At 38.1% G+C, this 18,191-nt stretch overlaps 1 protein-coding gene across 3 annotated transcripts in view; it reads left to right on the top strand.

The window, feature by feature from the left end:
* The window catches only part of ctnna2 (catenin (cadherin-associated protein), alpha 2), a 306,072-nt gene that overhangs the window by 254,737 nt on the left and 33,144 nt on the right, over positions 1 to 18,191 (top strand). For all 3 annotated transcript variants that reach the window (XM_026304269.1, XM_026304268.1, XM_026304267.1), the window contains exon 10: positions 16,996 to 17,088. In XM_026304269.1, the coding sequence (XP_026160054.1) occupies positions 16,996 to 17,088 (93 nt within the window). The remainder of the gene's footprint in view (positions 1 to 16,995; positions 17,089 to 18,191) is intronic.

The raw sequence follows: 18,191 nt of genomic DNA, 5'->3' as shown, positions 1-18,191 counted from the left end.
GTACCAAATCTGGTCTAAATGTAAAGTGACCCCACACAGAGTTCATGTCAGGAGTGAGAAGCGCCGTCTTAATCCCTCCCTAATCGCCAAAGCAAATGGTAGATATCAAGTAACACACACTGGCATTTGTTCAATAATCATGAAACAATATAGGAAATAGGTAGAGAGGAATATGTTCATTGTCAAATGTAGAGTGACAGGTTTGAAGAGGAAAGGAATTTTGGCATCAGTTGAGAGGTACTACTCAAGCAAGGAGCACTATAGATAATTGGGATCTTCCTTTTCAGATGATTAAAATGGTGTTACAGTTTTTTTTTTTTTTTTTTTAAAGGAACAGGCAGGAAAGAGTCATTAAGGTAAAAAAAAAAGTTCTATGCTCATCCTTGAGATTTTATATGCAGTACTACTACAAGAGATTGATGTAACACCTAATGTTTAACCAATTTAACAAATATGCAGTGTTATAGCACAAATAACTACATTATAGATTCAATATAAACCATCATCCCACCAACATCTGGTCCCAGGACATACTGCCTTCTGTTATTTCTAGCTGACAGTAACCTGTTTTAGAGGCCATGTTTAGTCATATACTATTTTTGCTTGTGAATTTCATATTGACGGCACTTAATATATCCAGATGTCTGCTACTGCTGCTCCTTTTATTCTTAAATAAAATAAATAAAGTGGGAACATAAATCCAGGCAAACACAAACAAGACATATACCTAATTTCATTTCCTTTCTTCTCTGACCCAGTGTAGTCTTATCTCTCTCCTCAGCACTTTTTCTGCTTTGTGTATTTATTTTCTCCTCTTCATTTCCCAGTTCCCTTCAAGACTTTAGGCCAGATAAGTTGTGGTTTGTTTAGCAAAGGTCACAAGTGAAGAGACTATCCTGGAAAAGGTGAAAATACAGCAGTGCAGCTCAGGCCTAAACGGACTCATAATGCAGGCAGAACATTGCTTTGTGCATATTCATGAGACAGGCGCTGCTCATCACACTATCTTTGATCTGATTCATAGAGTATGCAAATGCATGCATGCACACAGAAGCATACAAGGCATTTCTCGCCCTGCTGCTAGCTGCTCAGATCACTTGCTCTCTCTCTTCCCCAGTTGGTGTCTAATATTGTGAGTTTAACTAAACACTGTTCTTTTTTCCACTCAAGTGTTGTAATATGGTGAAAGCATATAATATGATGTATTGTGTGCTGCGAGTGTAAGTTAAAAATCAATAAATCTACATGATGCAACACATCTCACACATTTACTTAAGCTGTTACACACATTTACTTAAGAATACGCATAAAGGATTGTACACTGTTTTGTTTGACAGGGAACTTGGTAGTAAGGTAATAGAAACACAAAAACTATTATAAAAACCAAGGTGAGAATGTCCCTTGAGGAACAGAAAATTGTCACAGCCTCTATTGCTGTAAAGACACTTTTTATGATGGTGTTCGGCTCTCTGACAGAGCAGAAGTAAATATTTGCAGGGTCAAGGTTATCTTGTGTTTTACTGTACTGTGTATGTTAAAATGAAGCCAGAGGCAAAGCTCTAAATGCATTTTGTATTAACACTGTCTGTTGCTGGGTAAGATGACAGCAATTCTGAAGTTGCGTCAAAATGGAATAAAATGACAATTGCTCTTCCCCAGTTCCAACTCACATGGTGGTACAATATCATTACCATGCTATTTAGTCTGTGTTCAGAAGAACTGTAGCTTTATTTAAATCTTTAAGAAGTACATAAACATACAGCCACAGAATGACCCTAATGTACAGACAAGTATTTCCCAAGCAAATATTTCATTATTATTAGTGAAAAGAAAGTAAGCTGGAAATTTCAGTGCAGTTTCATCATAATTGGTGATAGCGTTTAGACAAAAAAAAAAAAAAAAATCTGTAATTCATTCTGTAATTTATAACCCCAAAATACATCTCTTTCATGATTTCCCAAAATTGCTGATGTCAACACATGGAAAAAATGCAAACAAACTGTGACAGGGTTTAATGGCTTTTTCTGCTTATAATTACTGTACCTGCTGTAAGAGGCAAATGACATAGCAAGGTAAAAACTGTTTTTCAGAATAGTAAATTATGTTTCATTTTGCTCTTTGTTCAGTCAGTAATGAAATACTGTATCAGCCCCTGCTGTCCCTGTCACCATAGCAACAAACATCCCCCCTGGGTAATAAAGCAGAAGAACACTCAATCAATACTGAGTCATCTAAATGGGGACAGTTTTACCCCAAAACAATGGTGAAGGAGGAAGACACCCCAAGAGATGGGAAGGGGTGGGGGGGATCAGATCAGGGTCAGGGCACAAACTTTGTTAAAAAGATCCTCTTTATGTGGTTAAGTCATTATAATAGGTGCCTAGTTTGATTTCATTCTACAGTTTCAACAATTTCTTATGAACTGCTTTTATATTAAATGACCTTTTGGTAGAACAGCAATTGAGGTCCTTTATTTACTAGACAGTTTTACTCATGATTCTGTATATCCTTTCATTTTTTTAGGGAACAGTAGGACTCACAAACCCTAAGGACATTAGGCCACAAAATTCTGACCGTTTTTGTAACATTAAAATTAGGATTACATAAACAAGGCTGAATAGACTTGGACTCAAAGGCAAGAAAACCAGCTCCACTTCAGCCATTGCCGTGGGTTCACTTGGGTTTATATGGCAATGTCACACCCAAACAGATCTGTTACATCAACTCTTAATGTGAGTAAGACTATTTGGCAGTTAGCTTGACTCAGAGTGTCACACATTTAATTAAGAAGCCCTGTCTGCTCTTGTTGTGTGGGAGGCCTATTTTGCCACAGTGACCCTGTGCTATTCTGGGCCAGCAGCTCTGATATTTGACAGCAAACTTCTGGTCACTATTTCCCTGGAGGTTAGACCAAAGCAGACATCTCTCCTATGAGGTGCTAGGCTAATATACATGGAGCCTGAGCTCCTACACACATTAGGAAGCGACACACAGACCACAGAGCACTGACATTCCCACAGGTGTCAGATGGAAGTGGATGTTTCTACTATACTCCACAGACCTGAACTAAAAAAACACGACAGTCATCTGACGCCTGAATTAAACTTGAGGGAGCACCATAGCTCCACTGTAGACTAGGTACATCTTGGTTAGTCTGTGATTTGTTCTTTGTAGATTGTACCCATTGACTGTTATTGCACCGCTGCAAAACTAGATTGTGGTTTTTCAGCTTCAGATACTTTCAGAAAGTAATAATTATGTAAATTTTCTTACATTCTCTTTGTGATGCAGAGTGGGTACAGTAGCAGCAAAGACACATTTTGAACTGAAATGGCTTTTGTTGTAAGATGATGAAGAGCTAATTTGGCAAGCTTTAATGAGGAAAACAGGGTTTTAACCTGTTGTAAGTTGTCAAGCAGTCCAAACAAATCCTAGTTCTTGTAGCGTTCCATTATTAAAGAGATACACATTGCTTTCACATACCAACAGAGAATGGTGACATAATGGGAGGTCTCCTTTTAAAAATGGGATTTATTAATATTTTAAATCTGTTTTCACACATGCAATACAAAGTCACTGTTATCGCCGTACACCAATAATCACAGATCTGAGTTCTGGGAAATCTATAAAAAGAATAGTCTGAACACTATTTTGACAGTTTTCTAAACACAGTTCATTAAACTCTTTATCTGAACTGGTATGTAACCATGGACACCATTGCAATATAATCTGGCCATTGTTTGCAGTGACTCCATCTCTCGTTATTTTCTTTCTCCTTTGCTGTCATTGCCCCTGTTGCATTCATGCATAGATGGCATGCTAAGTGAAAGAGGAGCCATTGGGGATGAGCAATGCCTGCTAAGCTGGTCTTAGTCACGGGGCATTGTCATTAGATTAATGGAGCAGAAGGAGCCATCCGTTCCCTCTCCAAAGGGGAGCTTTTCTTTTGGTGAGGAGGGCAGAAAAGAAAATGAAGAGGAGGATGTGGCCCTGCCTCAAATGGAGGATGATTTGACTCTTTGAACCCCCACCCTCCCCAGTTTATGCTCATCCTGCTGAGACGCTCACAGGTCTCTTACATTGTCACTGTAGGCCTAATTAATATACATTCATAAAAATGTTTCTTTTCACTACTATATAGTTGATGGACAACTTTAATGTGACACAAGGAACAAAAATGTTGTATTGCACCATCCTTTCCTATTGCTGTACCTAGTAAATACCAAGTTATTGATTATTTACTCATTACTTATTGATTATGTACTCATATACTCACTTGGTGTTGTAGTAATTAAATAGGTAAGCGTCAATTACATGTGGATGCTGGTTTAATATGTAATAACTCTTTATATTGTAAATGTTAAAAACAGACCATTGAATTATAAAATTCCGTAGAAGCTACATCACTGTTGTAAGTACAGTTTGCTGTAAATGATATGTAATTGTCTGTTGTACAGTCATTAACTCTTTATTAAAGTAATAAGTTCTTTATAATTACCACGCCGTCAACTGAAGTGCTCCCCATACCCAAATGGTCTTAAAGCACGACTTCACAACTTTGCCCACAGCATATAAATTCATATCAACACACTTCAGTCATCTTAGAATTCAGTTCTTGCTCTAGTGGATTAATTCTGGCAAGAGGAGCCGCAATAAAGAGAAAACCTGAGGAGACTGAAGTTGCACAACAGTGTTAGCTGAAGGGAGCAGACAACCGTTACCAAGGCAAATAATCCAGAAATTCCTTGCTTTACCAGTTCCAGCCAATTACCCCGAACCTCTGTTTCATCTGGGTGGCAGATTTACTCCCAGTTCTGATGACCAATTCAGCACATGCAGCACATGTGAGTTTAAAAGTGTCAGTTGTTGTTATTTCTCTTTTTCCACTTAAATTCATGTTACTTGCACATCTAAAACCTAGTTGACTATTCACCCTCAGCTTGACAAACACAGACATATGTTTTCCCAGTCCACCCACTGAACCAGTGAAATTATAAGATTATCTGCCAAGTTGCTTGATACAACGCTAGGCCACTGCATTGCTTATCATTTTTCAGGAGTCTAGATTTAAAATATGGTGAACAATGTAATAGTAATTTGTTTTTGATTCCATTAAGAATTTCATCAGTCAAAAATTAAAGATCGTGTACTTTACAGTAAATACCACTCAGGGTGGTAAGCATTCAGTCTGGTTTGTGTTGCTGTGTAGTGTGTTATTGCCATCTTTAGAGTGAAAATAAATGACTGAACTAGAACATTAAGCAAATTCCAAACAAATAACAAAGCACACACATTTTTTTTTACACCATCCGAAGCTACTTTAGTTCCCGCTTTAGACAAAATAACACAAAAGAAAAATCCAACACTGGCAGGTTGATCAAGAGAAACAGTATTGTGTATGGGCTATTGGAAAGTTCTATGAATTGTGTCTTGGTGGGACTAGCAAACAGAAAACTGTGAACTGTGATGTTGTAATTAAATCAATCTGTATCCTATTCAGCTGTCCCATTCAGACCAGCAGCAATTAAGAAATATGTGATTTTTCCACAAAGAAACCTGTTGCAAATAAAATATTCCTTATGTGAAGAGGAAAAAATATCCCTTCACTCAAAATATCTATCATCTATCTATCTATCTATCTATCTATCTATCTATCTATCTATCTATCTATCTATCCATCTATCCATCTATCCATCTATCCATCTATCCATCTATCCATCTATCCATCCATCCATCCATCCATCCATCCATCCATCCATCCATCCGGTATTCAAGATGTTACCTGGAATTGCATTGAATTCGATTCAAGCAGCTTGAGGAAAACATCTGCTCTTGCTGCCATAAAGAAAAGAAGTCAGCTCATCTATTAACAGGTGTTGTGATAGGGCAAAGACTCAACAGGTGATACTGTAATCTTTATATGAACAGTTTTTATTGGTTCATGTTTAGCCATTGTAGAGCCCTTTGAGACTGCAAATATGATCATGCTCTGCACAAATAAATATAACTTGGTTTCAGTGTAGGTTGATCTGTGAAGCCAAAACAGCCAGCCAAATTTTAAGACAAATACCCCAGTACACAGTGTACCGTAGAAACAACACCCCTGGGATGGCAGCTGTGAATATGCCCTGATGGTGACTCCCACAACCTGCTGTCTGTTATACTGTGCAAATAACCTTAAATGCTACAGCCTGGACCCCAGCTGGTCATAAGGCAACTGTTTCCTGAAAGTGGTTGATGACAGCAACATGGTTTAATGTCTTCTTTATATGAAAGAACATTTTCAAGGTGGAAAATGAAGCTTGTGAACATTATTTACTGCATGAAACCATCCAGACACTACTCCCTGAGGAGCAATAGAACTTGCAATGTTTAGATCCCAAAGCTTAATTATACCAATCCTAAATTAATTGGACCCACAATTTATAGTTTATCACTGCCATGTAAGAGAAGCACCTATAACACATGTGGTTCAGGGTTCACATTAATTGGCAAGTCAGAGCAAAAGTTACGTCTGCTCCTTAATGAAGTAATTAGCCAAAGCCATTGCATCAAAGACTTGTGCTGATTGCAAATTTGACTTTGTCTGGTCAGTGAGTCCTTAACTTGCTGTGATTCATTTATTATTTTGGTGAATGTCCTCTGCCAAAAAGTGTGCCAAGACGATATAATTTCAAACACGTTAACGCCATTTTATAAAACTGACAACAATCAACACTAATGGGCTCAGCACAGACTGTCTTTATAAAATCATACATTCATTAATTTATTATCTATACCCACTTTTTCCAAATTAGGGTCATGGGGATCTGCTGGAGCCTATGCCAGCTCTCTTTGGGTGATAGGCAGGATGCACATCCTAGACAGGTCACCAGTCCATCGCAGGGCCGTTTATAAAGTCAGTACAGTGGAAAATGAAACGTTTGCAGTGATTCTTTTTTTCATCCTGATATCTGAATTTTTGCAGTATGAAGTGACATTTGAAGAAATTATCTGAAGACAAAATGACTCCTAGCAAAACTTTTTAGATCTCCTTTTTATCTCTTTTTTCTTATATGCTCACTGTTTCATCTGCGCTATACCATATATCACCACAGAAAGTGCACTTATAAAACCTTTCAAATATCAGCCAGAGCTTAGGTGCATGTTGCATTATACATGAGGTGTTATTTATTAACACCCTGCTAGGAATAATATTCCAAGGTGGAGGAGGACTAATAACTATCGTGATAGAGGCTATTTTTTAATTGTGCTGTTATTTCTGTTCACAGCTAATGTCATGTTGGCCTTTCACGTCTTCACACTTTCTTTTTGTCACCTGAGAGAAAAATCACACAAGTATTAGTTTAAAACCACAGGAATCAATGTGACATATTCACTGGCACATTCAAACTTACACAGACAAAAACACACCAGACAGATCAGATGAAGAAGTCCCTCTTGTTCATCTGGGCTGTCTGAAGGTAAAGCTGAACTTTTCTAGCTCTTGAGCTGTGTTTACATTTCCTTACCATGCTTCACATGTGTATGACATGGAATGAGTACTGTAATTAGTGATTTTTAGAAATCATTAGTGTCACCAACTCCTGTCATCATTGATCAAATTTGAAAAAAAAAAAATTATCTCCCTTCTCCCCCAATTTAAAGGTTGAAGCATTAAGGACTGACAACCGCTGACCTTTCCCACTGCATGCATCTATTATCCAACAGGACTAATCATGCTTTTCTTGTGCCTTAGATAGATGTGAGAAGGCAGAGGTATGTGATGTAGAGAAATGTCAAGGTCTTGCTGTGTTCACATTTTGTCTGAGATTGGAATATTGTGGTTTAGGTCCATTGGCTCAACAGGGAATCTAGTCCTGTATGAAACAGAGTGCCAATTTGACAATCTGTAAAAAGCCAAATGGAACTAAGGTTTATATAAACTATGCAAAATCTTACAAACATACTCATTAACTAACAATTTAGATATTTGTAGAAACATCAAACCCGGATGATCTGCATGATCTTTCTTGCAAACTAATCTTAACCTTATTATAACCCATTGCTTGGAATAATGAATTTTCTATAGTTAGCAACCAGTAGGTTGGAAAGGTAGCTCAGATCTATTAAATATATGTTTTGACTGCATTGAAACATAACACTAACAACTTGTGCAAGGAAGCACTTTTCAGACTGCAGCCACTGCATCTGACATCGTGCTGCAGAGTTTAATGTCTCGAAAATGGGCCTGATTTTGGCTGCGTCATTTGGGTTTCACTGGCCATTGAACTGTAAGTTGGAGAGGGAGCAGCAATTGCTGTCTGAGTCGAGGCACTTTGTCATGGGTGCCACACAGTGTAAATTGATGCGTTAAGACTGAAACTACCAAGCACTCGGATCTTGCCCTGCAATGGTAGTTACACATCTGTGGGTCTGTCTACAATGCGAGCCTGTTTTTTTATAGGCATTTCCTGAGTATGCTAGCTCAAAGTAGTGACACAACTGCTACACACCTGATTTAGACAGCAATCGATGTTGTGTCACCAATAAATATGCCATTCCTTACAGTACAGTGGGTTAAACATTTCAATTCCCCAGAATAGCTTTTGTTGCAAAGGGACTGTGGAATGTACAGATAGATTAAAAGAAACAACCCAGAGGTCCATTTTCATAATTATGTTTTGGTGCCAAGCCCAACTGCTTGGCTAGCACTTAGAAAGCGAGGGCAGGAGGGAGAGAGAGAGAGAAGGCAAAGAGAAATCAATACTTCAGTTGAAACAGCCCTAGCTGTGTTTTTTTTTTTTTTTTTGTCCGAGGGTGAAGAGGAATAGAGAGGAACTGTGAGAGAGGCAGTCTGGCCCCTGTGGCTACAGTACCAGCTTAAGCAAAAAGCAGAAGATGTTGTAAGATGAACAAACTGCTGTCCTACCTACCTGGGAGACACAACTTTTTGAGTGTATAGGTGGTACTGACTGCCCATCCCACCCTCCCATTCCTAACCCCCATTCCTCCCGGTAGAAGCACTCTACCGCCATCCTGTAGAGTGCTTGTAGCAAAATGAAGAGAAATCAGTCTAGCCAGCCTTTGCTCCTTTAAGACCAGAGCACAGCAAAGCAGTGAGACAGCAAGGCCAATAAGAAAGTGTGAATAGTTGCCCTCTGCCTGAGGGAAAATGAGTCAGCCATTTGTTCCCCTCTCCCTTTTTCCTTTAATGCTCTGTCATTCACAGCAATAGTGAACAAGATAATCCAATATCTAGGACTCTACATTGAGGCTGTAAGATGCTCATCTACAGCACGTGCAGACACATATACATACGCACACACACACACACACATATGCTCACATGCACACACACATACATATGCTCACATATATATCCTCGTCCCAAGTCAGTTCGGTCCAGCTAACTTTATGATTTGTTTATATTGCTTTCAATTACCTCTCTGTGTCCCTTGTTGAGCTCAATAAAATTTTATATTGTGGATATTATTCTCTAGGTGCCCATCCTCTCTTCCTATGGCTATCTTCATTTAGGCATTCAAATTCCAGTGTAAATAAATCACATTTTGAAGCCTTTCTGTATGTGGTCATTGAAAGAATCCACTAGTCCTTGACGTTTAGCACCATAAAGGGGTGAACAAGCAAAGTTCAGACGGCTGCAAACAGATTGCTAACATCTTCTTCTGTGTTACATCAGGTGCCTCCACAATCCTATCTGGGGGTGTGTGTGTGTATGTGTATGTGTATGTATGTATGTCTGTGGCCACGTGCATGTGTCTGTACTTGTCTGATCTGTGTTGTCATCCACCCCCGCTGTTGTCTCATGTACGATTCTAACCTCTCCCTGCTAGCAGTGCTGGTTCACCTCCCCAGCAGCCTGCAGCAAATTATCATATTTATCGAGAAGCCAGCCATGGTATTAGCAGGAATACCCAACCCTCAGCTGCAGCTCCGGTGAAACGACCACTGTAAATCACACTCTGTCAGCCTTTCATGCATGCTCAGTCATGGTTGTCAAGGCGACCATGATGTGACTGCGAAGGCTATTTTCTGTAAAGTTTGACCACAGCTTTGATTTAAAGTCATATATACTTGCATGAAAAGTAAAGGAAAGGAAATAAAAAAGTGTCACTGGAATTTTCTTCTCTTGTGAAAAGGTTAAAGTAATATATTAAATCCAGGTCCTTAATTTTAATTACTTAACTAAAGGTTCCTATCAGTTATAAATAGTAATAGAACACTGAATTCTAATGAATTGTAAGCCAAAGTATTACAAATGGCTGCGAAACTCCGCAGTTGTATTCCAAAAGCAGTCAAAAAAAGACCTCATTATTTATGCTTCCAGTTTAGGTGGGTAAAAAGAGATATAGCCAACGTTTCCTTTCAATCAATAGACAATCAAGCTGAGGCCTATTATGCAAGATCTAAAATGCAGATGGGGGCAAAAGAAAAATCACATCAATATGAAAATAATATTTACCAAGTCATTTAAAAGCGCAATCCCTTTCTGTAGTTGCATTCCACTTAAATCCTGCATATTTTCATGAAGTTCTCATGTTGATAATTTATTTACATTTTTGTTTTTTGTGAAATTAGAACTTCCAAGTGAAGTTCTAACATTAAATAAGTTAAGCTATGGCTTGAATCAAGGGCTTATTTGATATATTTAGGTCACAGAAATGCCAGAGACAGAATGTAAATGAGCAGCTTTAGATCTTAAGACCAATCATGTGATTGCCCTTGAAATACACCTGATGTGAACCTCTAAATGTACTGTGTATTTTAATTTTTCCAGTATTCAATATCCAGGTTTCACCTTTCAGCCTACAGTGGCCAAGGATACACTAACATGATATGCCATTATTAAATGAAATTATAATTTTATTTATTTATTTGTTTTTACTTTAAAGTATATTATATTGGTGTTATGTGTGTATATTTTATAATAAGTAACCAAAATATACATTGTCTTATGACAACTGCAAAAATAAAAAAAAACTTTTAAAAAAAAACTAGCCAGGAGATGATAAAAGTCTTAAAATCGAATCGGAAACAACACTAACAGGTATTAAAAGTTGTGCAAACAAAATGCAACAATTAGTCACTTCAAAGTCCACAGGCAACAGGAGAAAGACAAGGAGCAATGCAGAATCTAAACTGTTTAATCAGCATTCAGGAAACAAGCTTCGGGGACAGCGGGTCTATATGAGGGCTGGTATCAGCAACAGCCAAGCCGGGTCAAGTGTATGGGTTTGCAGTGCTCAACTGTGTCAGTAGAGAGTGCATATAACTGCAGTAAGCCAGAAGGAGAAACGTTGATTCAATCAGTTATCAAATGCAACACTTTAAACAAGCCAAGGGTTGTCACATAACACTCAAGTGAGTTTAAAACAAGTTTTAGGTTGTAATAATTTTAATTAGATGTGATAATAATATGTGATAATTTGGTTACAGGCGAATAGGTAGAAAAATTTGGCAGCTTTCGTCTGTGTCGGACATACAGCTAATTCAGGGAGTGGAAATTAGATTTGTATCAAACACATATTTCAGTAGTCTGTTCATTTTTATACTGCACTAATTTGTTTTCTGATAAAGTGTTTTGTTTTTGTCGACCTTGTAGTTGAACTGTCAAAATTACTACTACGGTGGAATATTTCTGAATATTTGCTTTTCTTTGGAATACTTGCTCTACTCACTTCAGATGCCGCAGACAGTATTGATTATGAAATGAAAGGACTGGAATATAAAGGCAAGGGCTACCTCTGCATGCATTTGCCAATGAACACAAACAAGAGGACAGACAGCGAAGGCTGTAGCACTCTATTAGATGTAGTGCTGTCAAAAAGAAAGCTTAATCATCTAACACACCGAGGAGCAGCATTAAACACATTACATGGTAATTAAAGTGGAAGTCATTTTTCAGTAAAAGAAAGTCAGGGCATATAAATATTATCAGCGCACTACAGAGTGGACTGTCTCATTTCCTCCTGACTTCCACCTCGGTCACACGCTCTTGTACATGTTCCTGTTGTAAAGGTTCGGTCAAAGGGGATGTGTACAATTGCTAAAGCTGACCTAGAAGCAGCTTTGTTAAGGACTCATTCACCGTATTGAATCAGGTCACTGAACTTCCGTGTTGCTATCAGGAGGCCTTTTTTTAAACACCTTAGCCACAGTTTGGCAGCACAGAATATAAATTCGCTGGAAGTTATAAATTAAAATTAAACCAGTGTTTTTTACAGCAATTTCATTTCCATTTGACATTTCATCTTGTATTCACTTTCAGTAGTACCAACAGTAAATAGTATAATAGTCATTCATTCATTCATTATCTATACCGGCTTATTCCTATTTAGGGTCACAGGGATCTGCTGGAGCCTATCCCAGCTCTCTTTGGGTGGAAGGCAGGGGTACACCCTGGACAGGTCACCAGTCCATCACAGGGCTAGTACAATAGTCATGAAACTGTAAACTTACTGTATCTTTACATTACAGCACAGGTTTTCTATATTTTTCCAAATGGAGATGACCTTTCAGTATTTTTTTTTTTTTTTCCTGTGATTTCTCAGTTGTCATTTTGCACATCCTGTATATCCTGCTGTTCATTTGTCAAGGAGCAAAATCGTTCTCAACTGTCACCTTAATTTTTAATGTTTTTGATCTACTGTAGCATGCATCCATGATTGTTCACTAGTTAACTGGTGGACTAGCAAACAAACGCTGAACTATTTTGGACTATTATTAAGCTGCTACTTTTATCTCGACGATTTAGGCATTAATAATGGCAGACTCTCCTTGTTCCTGTGTATTTGTGTGTTTGCATTTGTGCCAGTGACTACATTTGCAGTCACTGCAGAGAGAGTTTGTGGAGGAGTGTAGGATTGTATCCCAGTCAGCCGCATATTAGTGAAGCTGTCACTTAGTAAACAGTGACTTAAACTCATTTCCATTCTGGGTTAGGAAGTGTAGAGAGAAGTCCTAAGTGCATTAGAGTCACTCTCAATTTAGGTCCATTTTGTCTCTCAGGCGAGGGTGGGTGGGAAAACTGAAAAAAGATAGCTGAGGGAGCAATTAAACAGCAATCTGTAATCAAAATGACTCACAAAACCATTCCCTAAAATTCAAATTATGCCCTAACCTCACTAAACAAGAAAATATAAAAATATGCTGCTTGATATTATCTTTCCTATATATTTTGCAATATGGAATATTGTTAAAATTATTAAAAATGCAGTTCCCCATTTATTTCTCTGCCCAAAAATAAACACATGTAAAAACACAACTGCCACTCAATAAGGAAATCTGTACACGGCTTTTGGTGTCTGATTTGTTATTCTGAATATTAGAAATCTGCCAGTCAAGGACTGCCCTTATCTGAATAAGATCTGAGAGTAGAACAGACGCTACAGTCATTATCATAGTGAACATGCTCATAAAGTCTATTGCTTTTGTTCTTGTTATTTTACACTTTTCTTGTTAAATATGCTGCAAGGTCTGGCATGCCTTTTGATGTTGTTGCAAGCCCGGTGGGCATTTTTCCTGAGGCGATACACACTCCACTCCTTAATAGGGACTGAGTTTCAAAGGTGTGGCTCATAGGCAGTCACAGCAGGTCATCGGCTCCTGCTGCTTGATATCCTCTGGAGACCTCTACCTCACACAACCTTGACATCTAGCACTGCCTAATGTCACGCACCTTTAGCTGTTTCTGTCACCTCTGGTCTATACATGTATGTACAGGCTCCACCACCGGGAGGTGAAAGCTCATGACTAAAACAAGTCGGAGTACTACTGCAAGGGCAGACTTGTAATTGTTTCACGGTCTGCATACTGTATTCCCCTGTTACGTGTTCTGCTCCATCTATGTTGACATACTGATTTATTTACTCTTTGCCTGTGTGTGTCTCTGTATGTGGGGGAGTATATGGCGATGGTGATGTTTGTGCTTAAGAGGCACAGAGGCATAAAATGCAGTGAAAGATTCTGGTGGTTTTGTGCATTTGAGGGGATAAAACACAACCTTTAGCACATGTCAATAAACCCCCTGCCAACACCATCCCTGCAACAAGTAAGCATCCAGATGACAGTCTTTTAATAGAACAAAATGCTTCTGTCTTACGTCACGTAACTTAAAAATGACATCCCCTACTGAATGCTTCTTCCACTTGCACTGCCATTCTTCTCTTTTCAAGTCTGCTTCCAGCTTCTTCCTCAGGCGAAGGTGTTGAGGCTGGCACCTTGGTTAAGACTGACTCAGTTAGTAGTTGAGGGTTAGTAACTTAAGGGCTGATTTGTGAGGTGCAGTTCCTGAAAATGACTGTAGAAATACCTTCTCCAGAGTTAAGCTTTCCTGTTCCTTGGCACAGTCAATCTTTTAAAATTGCTCCGTCAAAAAAAATTATTGAGAAAAGAAAAAAGTAATGTGTTAAACAGGTTTTCGGCATTACATCAGGAGGTGCAATTAGAGGAGGCTCAGGAAATTAAATAAAGATAATCTGATTATGTGCATTTGATGCAGATGGCCCTAAACAGCAGTAAAGAAAAACAGCAGGTATTTAATGTATTACCATCATCAGTGCATCCTGACCATAGATTTGAGATTGTCGGTAATGGCTGCTGCTTAAAAAATGAGATAAAATGACACCATCAGATCTATTTTCAGTTACTCAGTTCCATTTAGGTGATTTAGATAGCATACATGAGAATGCCCATCTCTCCAAATGCAGTGGAAACCTTCATCAAATTAGAATTGAAGTGATTATTCAGGACAGAGCAAAAAGAAAAAATCGATAGTTCTTTGTTCGAGGCTAAAATGAAGAATGGGCATTCAGCAGGGATCTCTCTCTATTGCTCCTTTTCTCTCCCTCACACACACGAACAGAAGCGCACACACACACACACACACACACACTGCTTTGAATTGCGTATTCTGTTCCAACATCCTTGACCGTATCAGCGTTAGGCTTGTGTGGTATAGTCTCAAACCTTCTGTCTTGGTTTTTCCCTGCCCTCTTTGAAAAAAACAAAACCTCAAAGGAGAAGCACTTCCTCAGATAATTGCAATTAGTAGTTTTGGCTGGATGTTGCAATGTTGGCTCTGGCCCAGCTCGCTGTGCCGGGTAAGAGGGAGTGGGCCTGTTGGGCATGCTTCCAGCCTCCAGAAAGCCCTCTGCCCCCTTGCCTCACATGGGCTTCTGGGCCAGATCAGAACTAGGGTAAGGAAACTATATAAGTGAATAAAAACAGAGAGAAGTTATTTTCTGTCAACTGCTTAGGTACTGCAATTTTACTACAATTGGGAAAAGAGCTAAATGGAAAAAGGTACTGCAATTTTGTTCTACTTCTTGAAAGCCTGTTACTTCACCACAGAAGCACTATGTTATTTCAGGACACTTTCAGTTTTAGCCCAACTTTTGTCCATTAAAGTAAAAGGAAAATATAGCAGAGCTGGAAACAGGTTGGCTTAAACTGGCCACTAATTGTGCATTTTGGAAAATTATACAGCATTTATTTCAAATGCATTGTAGATGCAAGACAAGAAGAAAACTATAAATAAGTCCCAATATAAGAAAAGAGAGAGGCTCCCTGTGTACTTTACAGTTATGCGAAACAGTAAATGGATGTAGGAAACTTCAAATATGCTGGAATTGTCATTTCAGTGATGCTTCATATGTTTTTTGAAACAAATCTTCTGTGAGCAGCCACTTATGTTGATCGGAAACGCAGATTCTCAATCACACTCCTGTCTTTCTCTCTGTCATACACACTCACACTTTAAACACATACCCACACTGCTTCACATAAAGGACTGCAATCTATCAATGTGCTCATTGCTGTCATGAGGAAAGAGACAGAGCTCTAAGCAAGAGTCCTCTAACACAAATTTGATTTACCTCAATTTGCCTCAAACAGTGACATGTGAGCACTAGAAGTGCTAATGCATACTGGCACCTTTTGCTGCCAACAGGCATGTGTCTGTTTAGCTCAGTTTCAAAGCCCAGGCTCATGCTGAAATCTGATTTACATAAGAAAGGTATTGGATTATAGAGAGTTTAAAGTTATAAAAATTAACTGTGCAATAAAGTGATACTCTGGAGAAATGTAGTGACGTACATTGTGTGTGTATGTTTGTTAGTGATATGGTTCTGGTGATAAAAATATTTTATATTTATAGAACCTCTAACTTTTTTTTTTTGTCATTATTCAATAAGTATATATGGTATTCTGAATACAAATGAAAAATCAACAAACTCTTCAAATATTAGTGTGGACAAACAATTTCTAAAATATTAGTTCAGATCTGTTAACTTCAAAAATTGACTGGGATGAGCAATGGGTCTGTCATGAGGTTTTCAGGTTGGAAATGCGTCTTGATATGAAGGTGAACATAAATCAAACTAATGATTGTTTTATACACAGAAAAACATCTGGCCTTAATTATAAAGTAAAGCACCTCTTTGCACCACCAAGCCCCTTAATGGTTTAGTCATGCTTGTCATGCATTGCAACCATGCTGGAAATGTCAGGCTCGCCAAGGTTTCTATGTACATGTTGTGCAAACCTGGCCATTTTCTGCTGGAATGAATCCATTTACCTTGCTGCAACTGAGCCCTATATTCCACCTTGTGCTATGTCATTCTTCTATGTCATGAGCATCCTTGACATGCATGCCCTTCATAGTAATGTTATTGCAATCAGAGATGTGTACCATTGGTTGCCTGTAAAAATCAGTCCCACACATTATTTTCAAATATCTGCAGTATGTCATATACAACTCATTTACTCCGCAACACAGAGAGTGCCATCTATATTATCTGATATGATATCTCCTGCAATTAAAAGTAAGATAAGTGGTGGAGTATTTGAGAAAGAGGAATTTTTTAAAATAAGGTTAAAAAAAAAGATATGCATTTGATAAAATTGCAACTACAAAAAAAACATTTAATGTAATGTACATTCAGCTTCAGGTTGTAAGCACAGTGTGTCTTTTTTTTGGTTTGTTTTATTCAGGTGGCCAACCTGGCTTGCTCCATCTCCAACAATGAAGAGGGTGTGAAGTTGGTTCGTATGGCTGCCACCCAAATTGACAGTTTATGTCCACAGGTGAGAACTTAAAAAAAAAAAAAAACCCAAACATTTTGATCTCACAATAAAGCACCTTTTACACAAGTGTTCATTTTAATTACGCATTGCGGTAATTGCTACCTCTCATATTTTTCTAAAAGTACCATAGATAGAGAGTTTTTTTGAAATTGGAATTTTTTTTTTGGGAGAAAAAAAATCTTAGTCGATAGAATAAAAGTAAGCTCTGTAGCATGAATAATGTGTAGGAGGACCTTGTGGTAGTGTTTCTCAGGATGCAAGCAAAGGAGGATGTAAAAATCGATTCATTCCTTCCAAGGTTAACGTCCACCTTATTCACGTGGGACTCAATAGTAATGGAGAAGAGAAATGGAGAAGGGAGGCTGACTGTAAGATTCACAATCTTATATGCAGACATTACCATGCACACACCTTACTAGAAAACTTGGGTAGGAGGAACTGCCTTCTATATGTTTATGATACTCAACACAGACAGATTAAAAACATAATAGACACAGACTTTGTGACTAGGGAGAAAGGAACAAAGAGGAGGGGGAACAAAGAGAGATATTTCCATATGTTCTGAGTAGAGTTTACCCTTGGCCTTTTATCTTTACATATGCAGGCACACAGAACCAGAACCTTATAGACTGCTATGTCTACATCATAGTATTTCTTTTTCTATATTAGCATAACTTAATCAAGACTACATCTAAAAAACAAGAGGTGATAAAGAACAGGGAGAAAAGAATCCTGGTACTTCTGGCTAAAGTACACAAGCCAGCTGTCATAGTGATATGATTAATATTGCCTGTTCTTAAGTACAAGTCTGTTGATGTGAAGAGTCTCAGCAGGATGTTACTAATCTAAAAAATATAAGGACATAATTTGCCTATGATTGGAAAGAGCTGTATTATTTTCTTTGTAAATTCTGTGAAGTGTGTTTTTTTTTTTTTTGTTTTGTTTTGTTCTGTTTTTTAAAACTTGAAGCCAAATGTCATGTATGGCAGATATCACACTCTTGAAGCCTAGTAAGTTTAGGAAAATATCTCTTCTCTTCAAGGTGGAAAAAGATATTACATCATATCCGGGCAATACATATCTGTGCTTTTTTTTAACACATC

Source organism: Mastacembelus armatus, chromosome 1, assembly GCF_900324485.2.
Source record: "Mastacembelus armatus chromosome 1, fMasArm1.2, whole genome shotgun sequence".
Lineage (NCBI taxonomy): Eukaryota > Metazoa > Chordata > Actinopteri > Synbranchiformes > Mastacembelidae > Mastacembelus > Mastacembelus armatus.
Note: the sequence above shows the minus strand (reverse complement) of the source record. Positions and strands in the feature narration are given on the sequence as shown.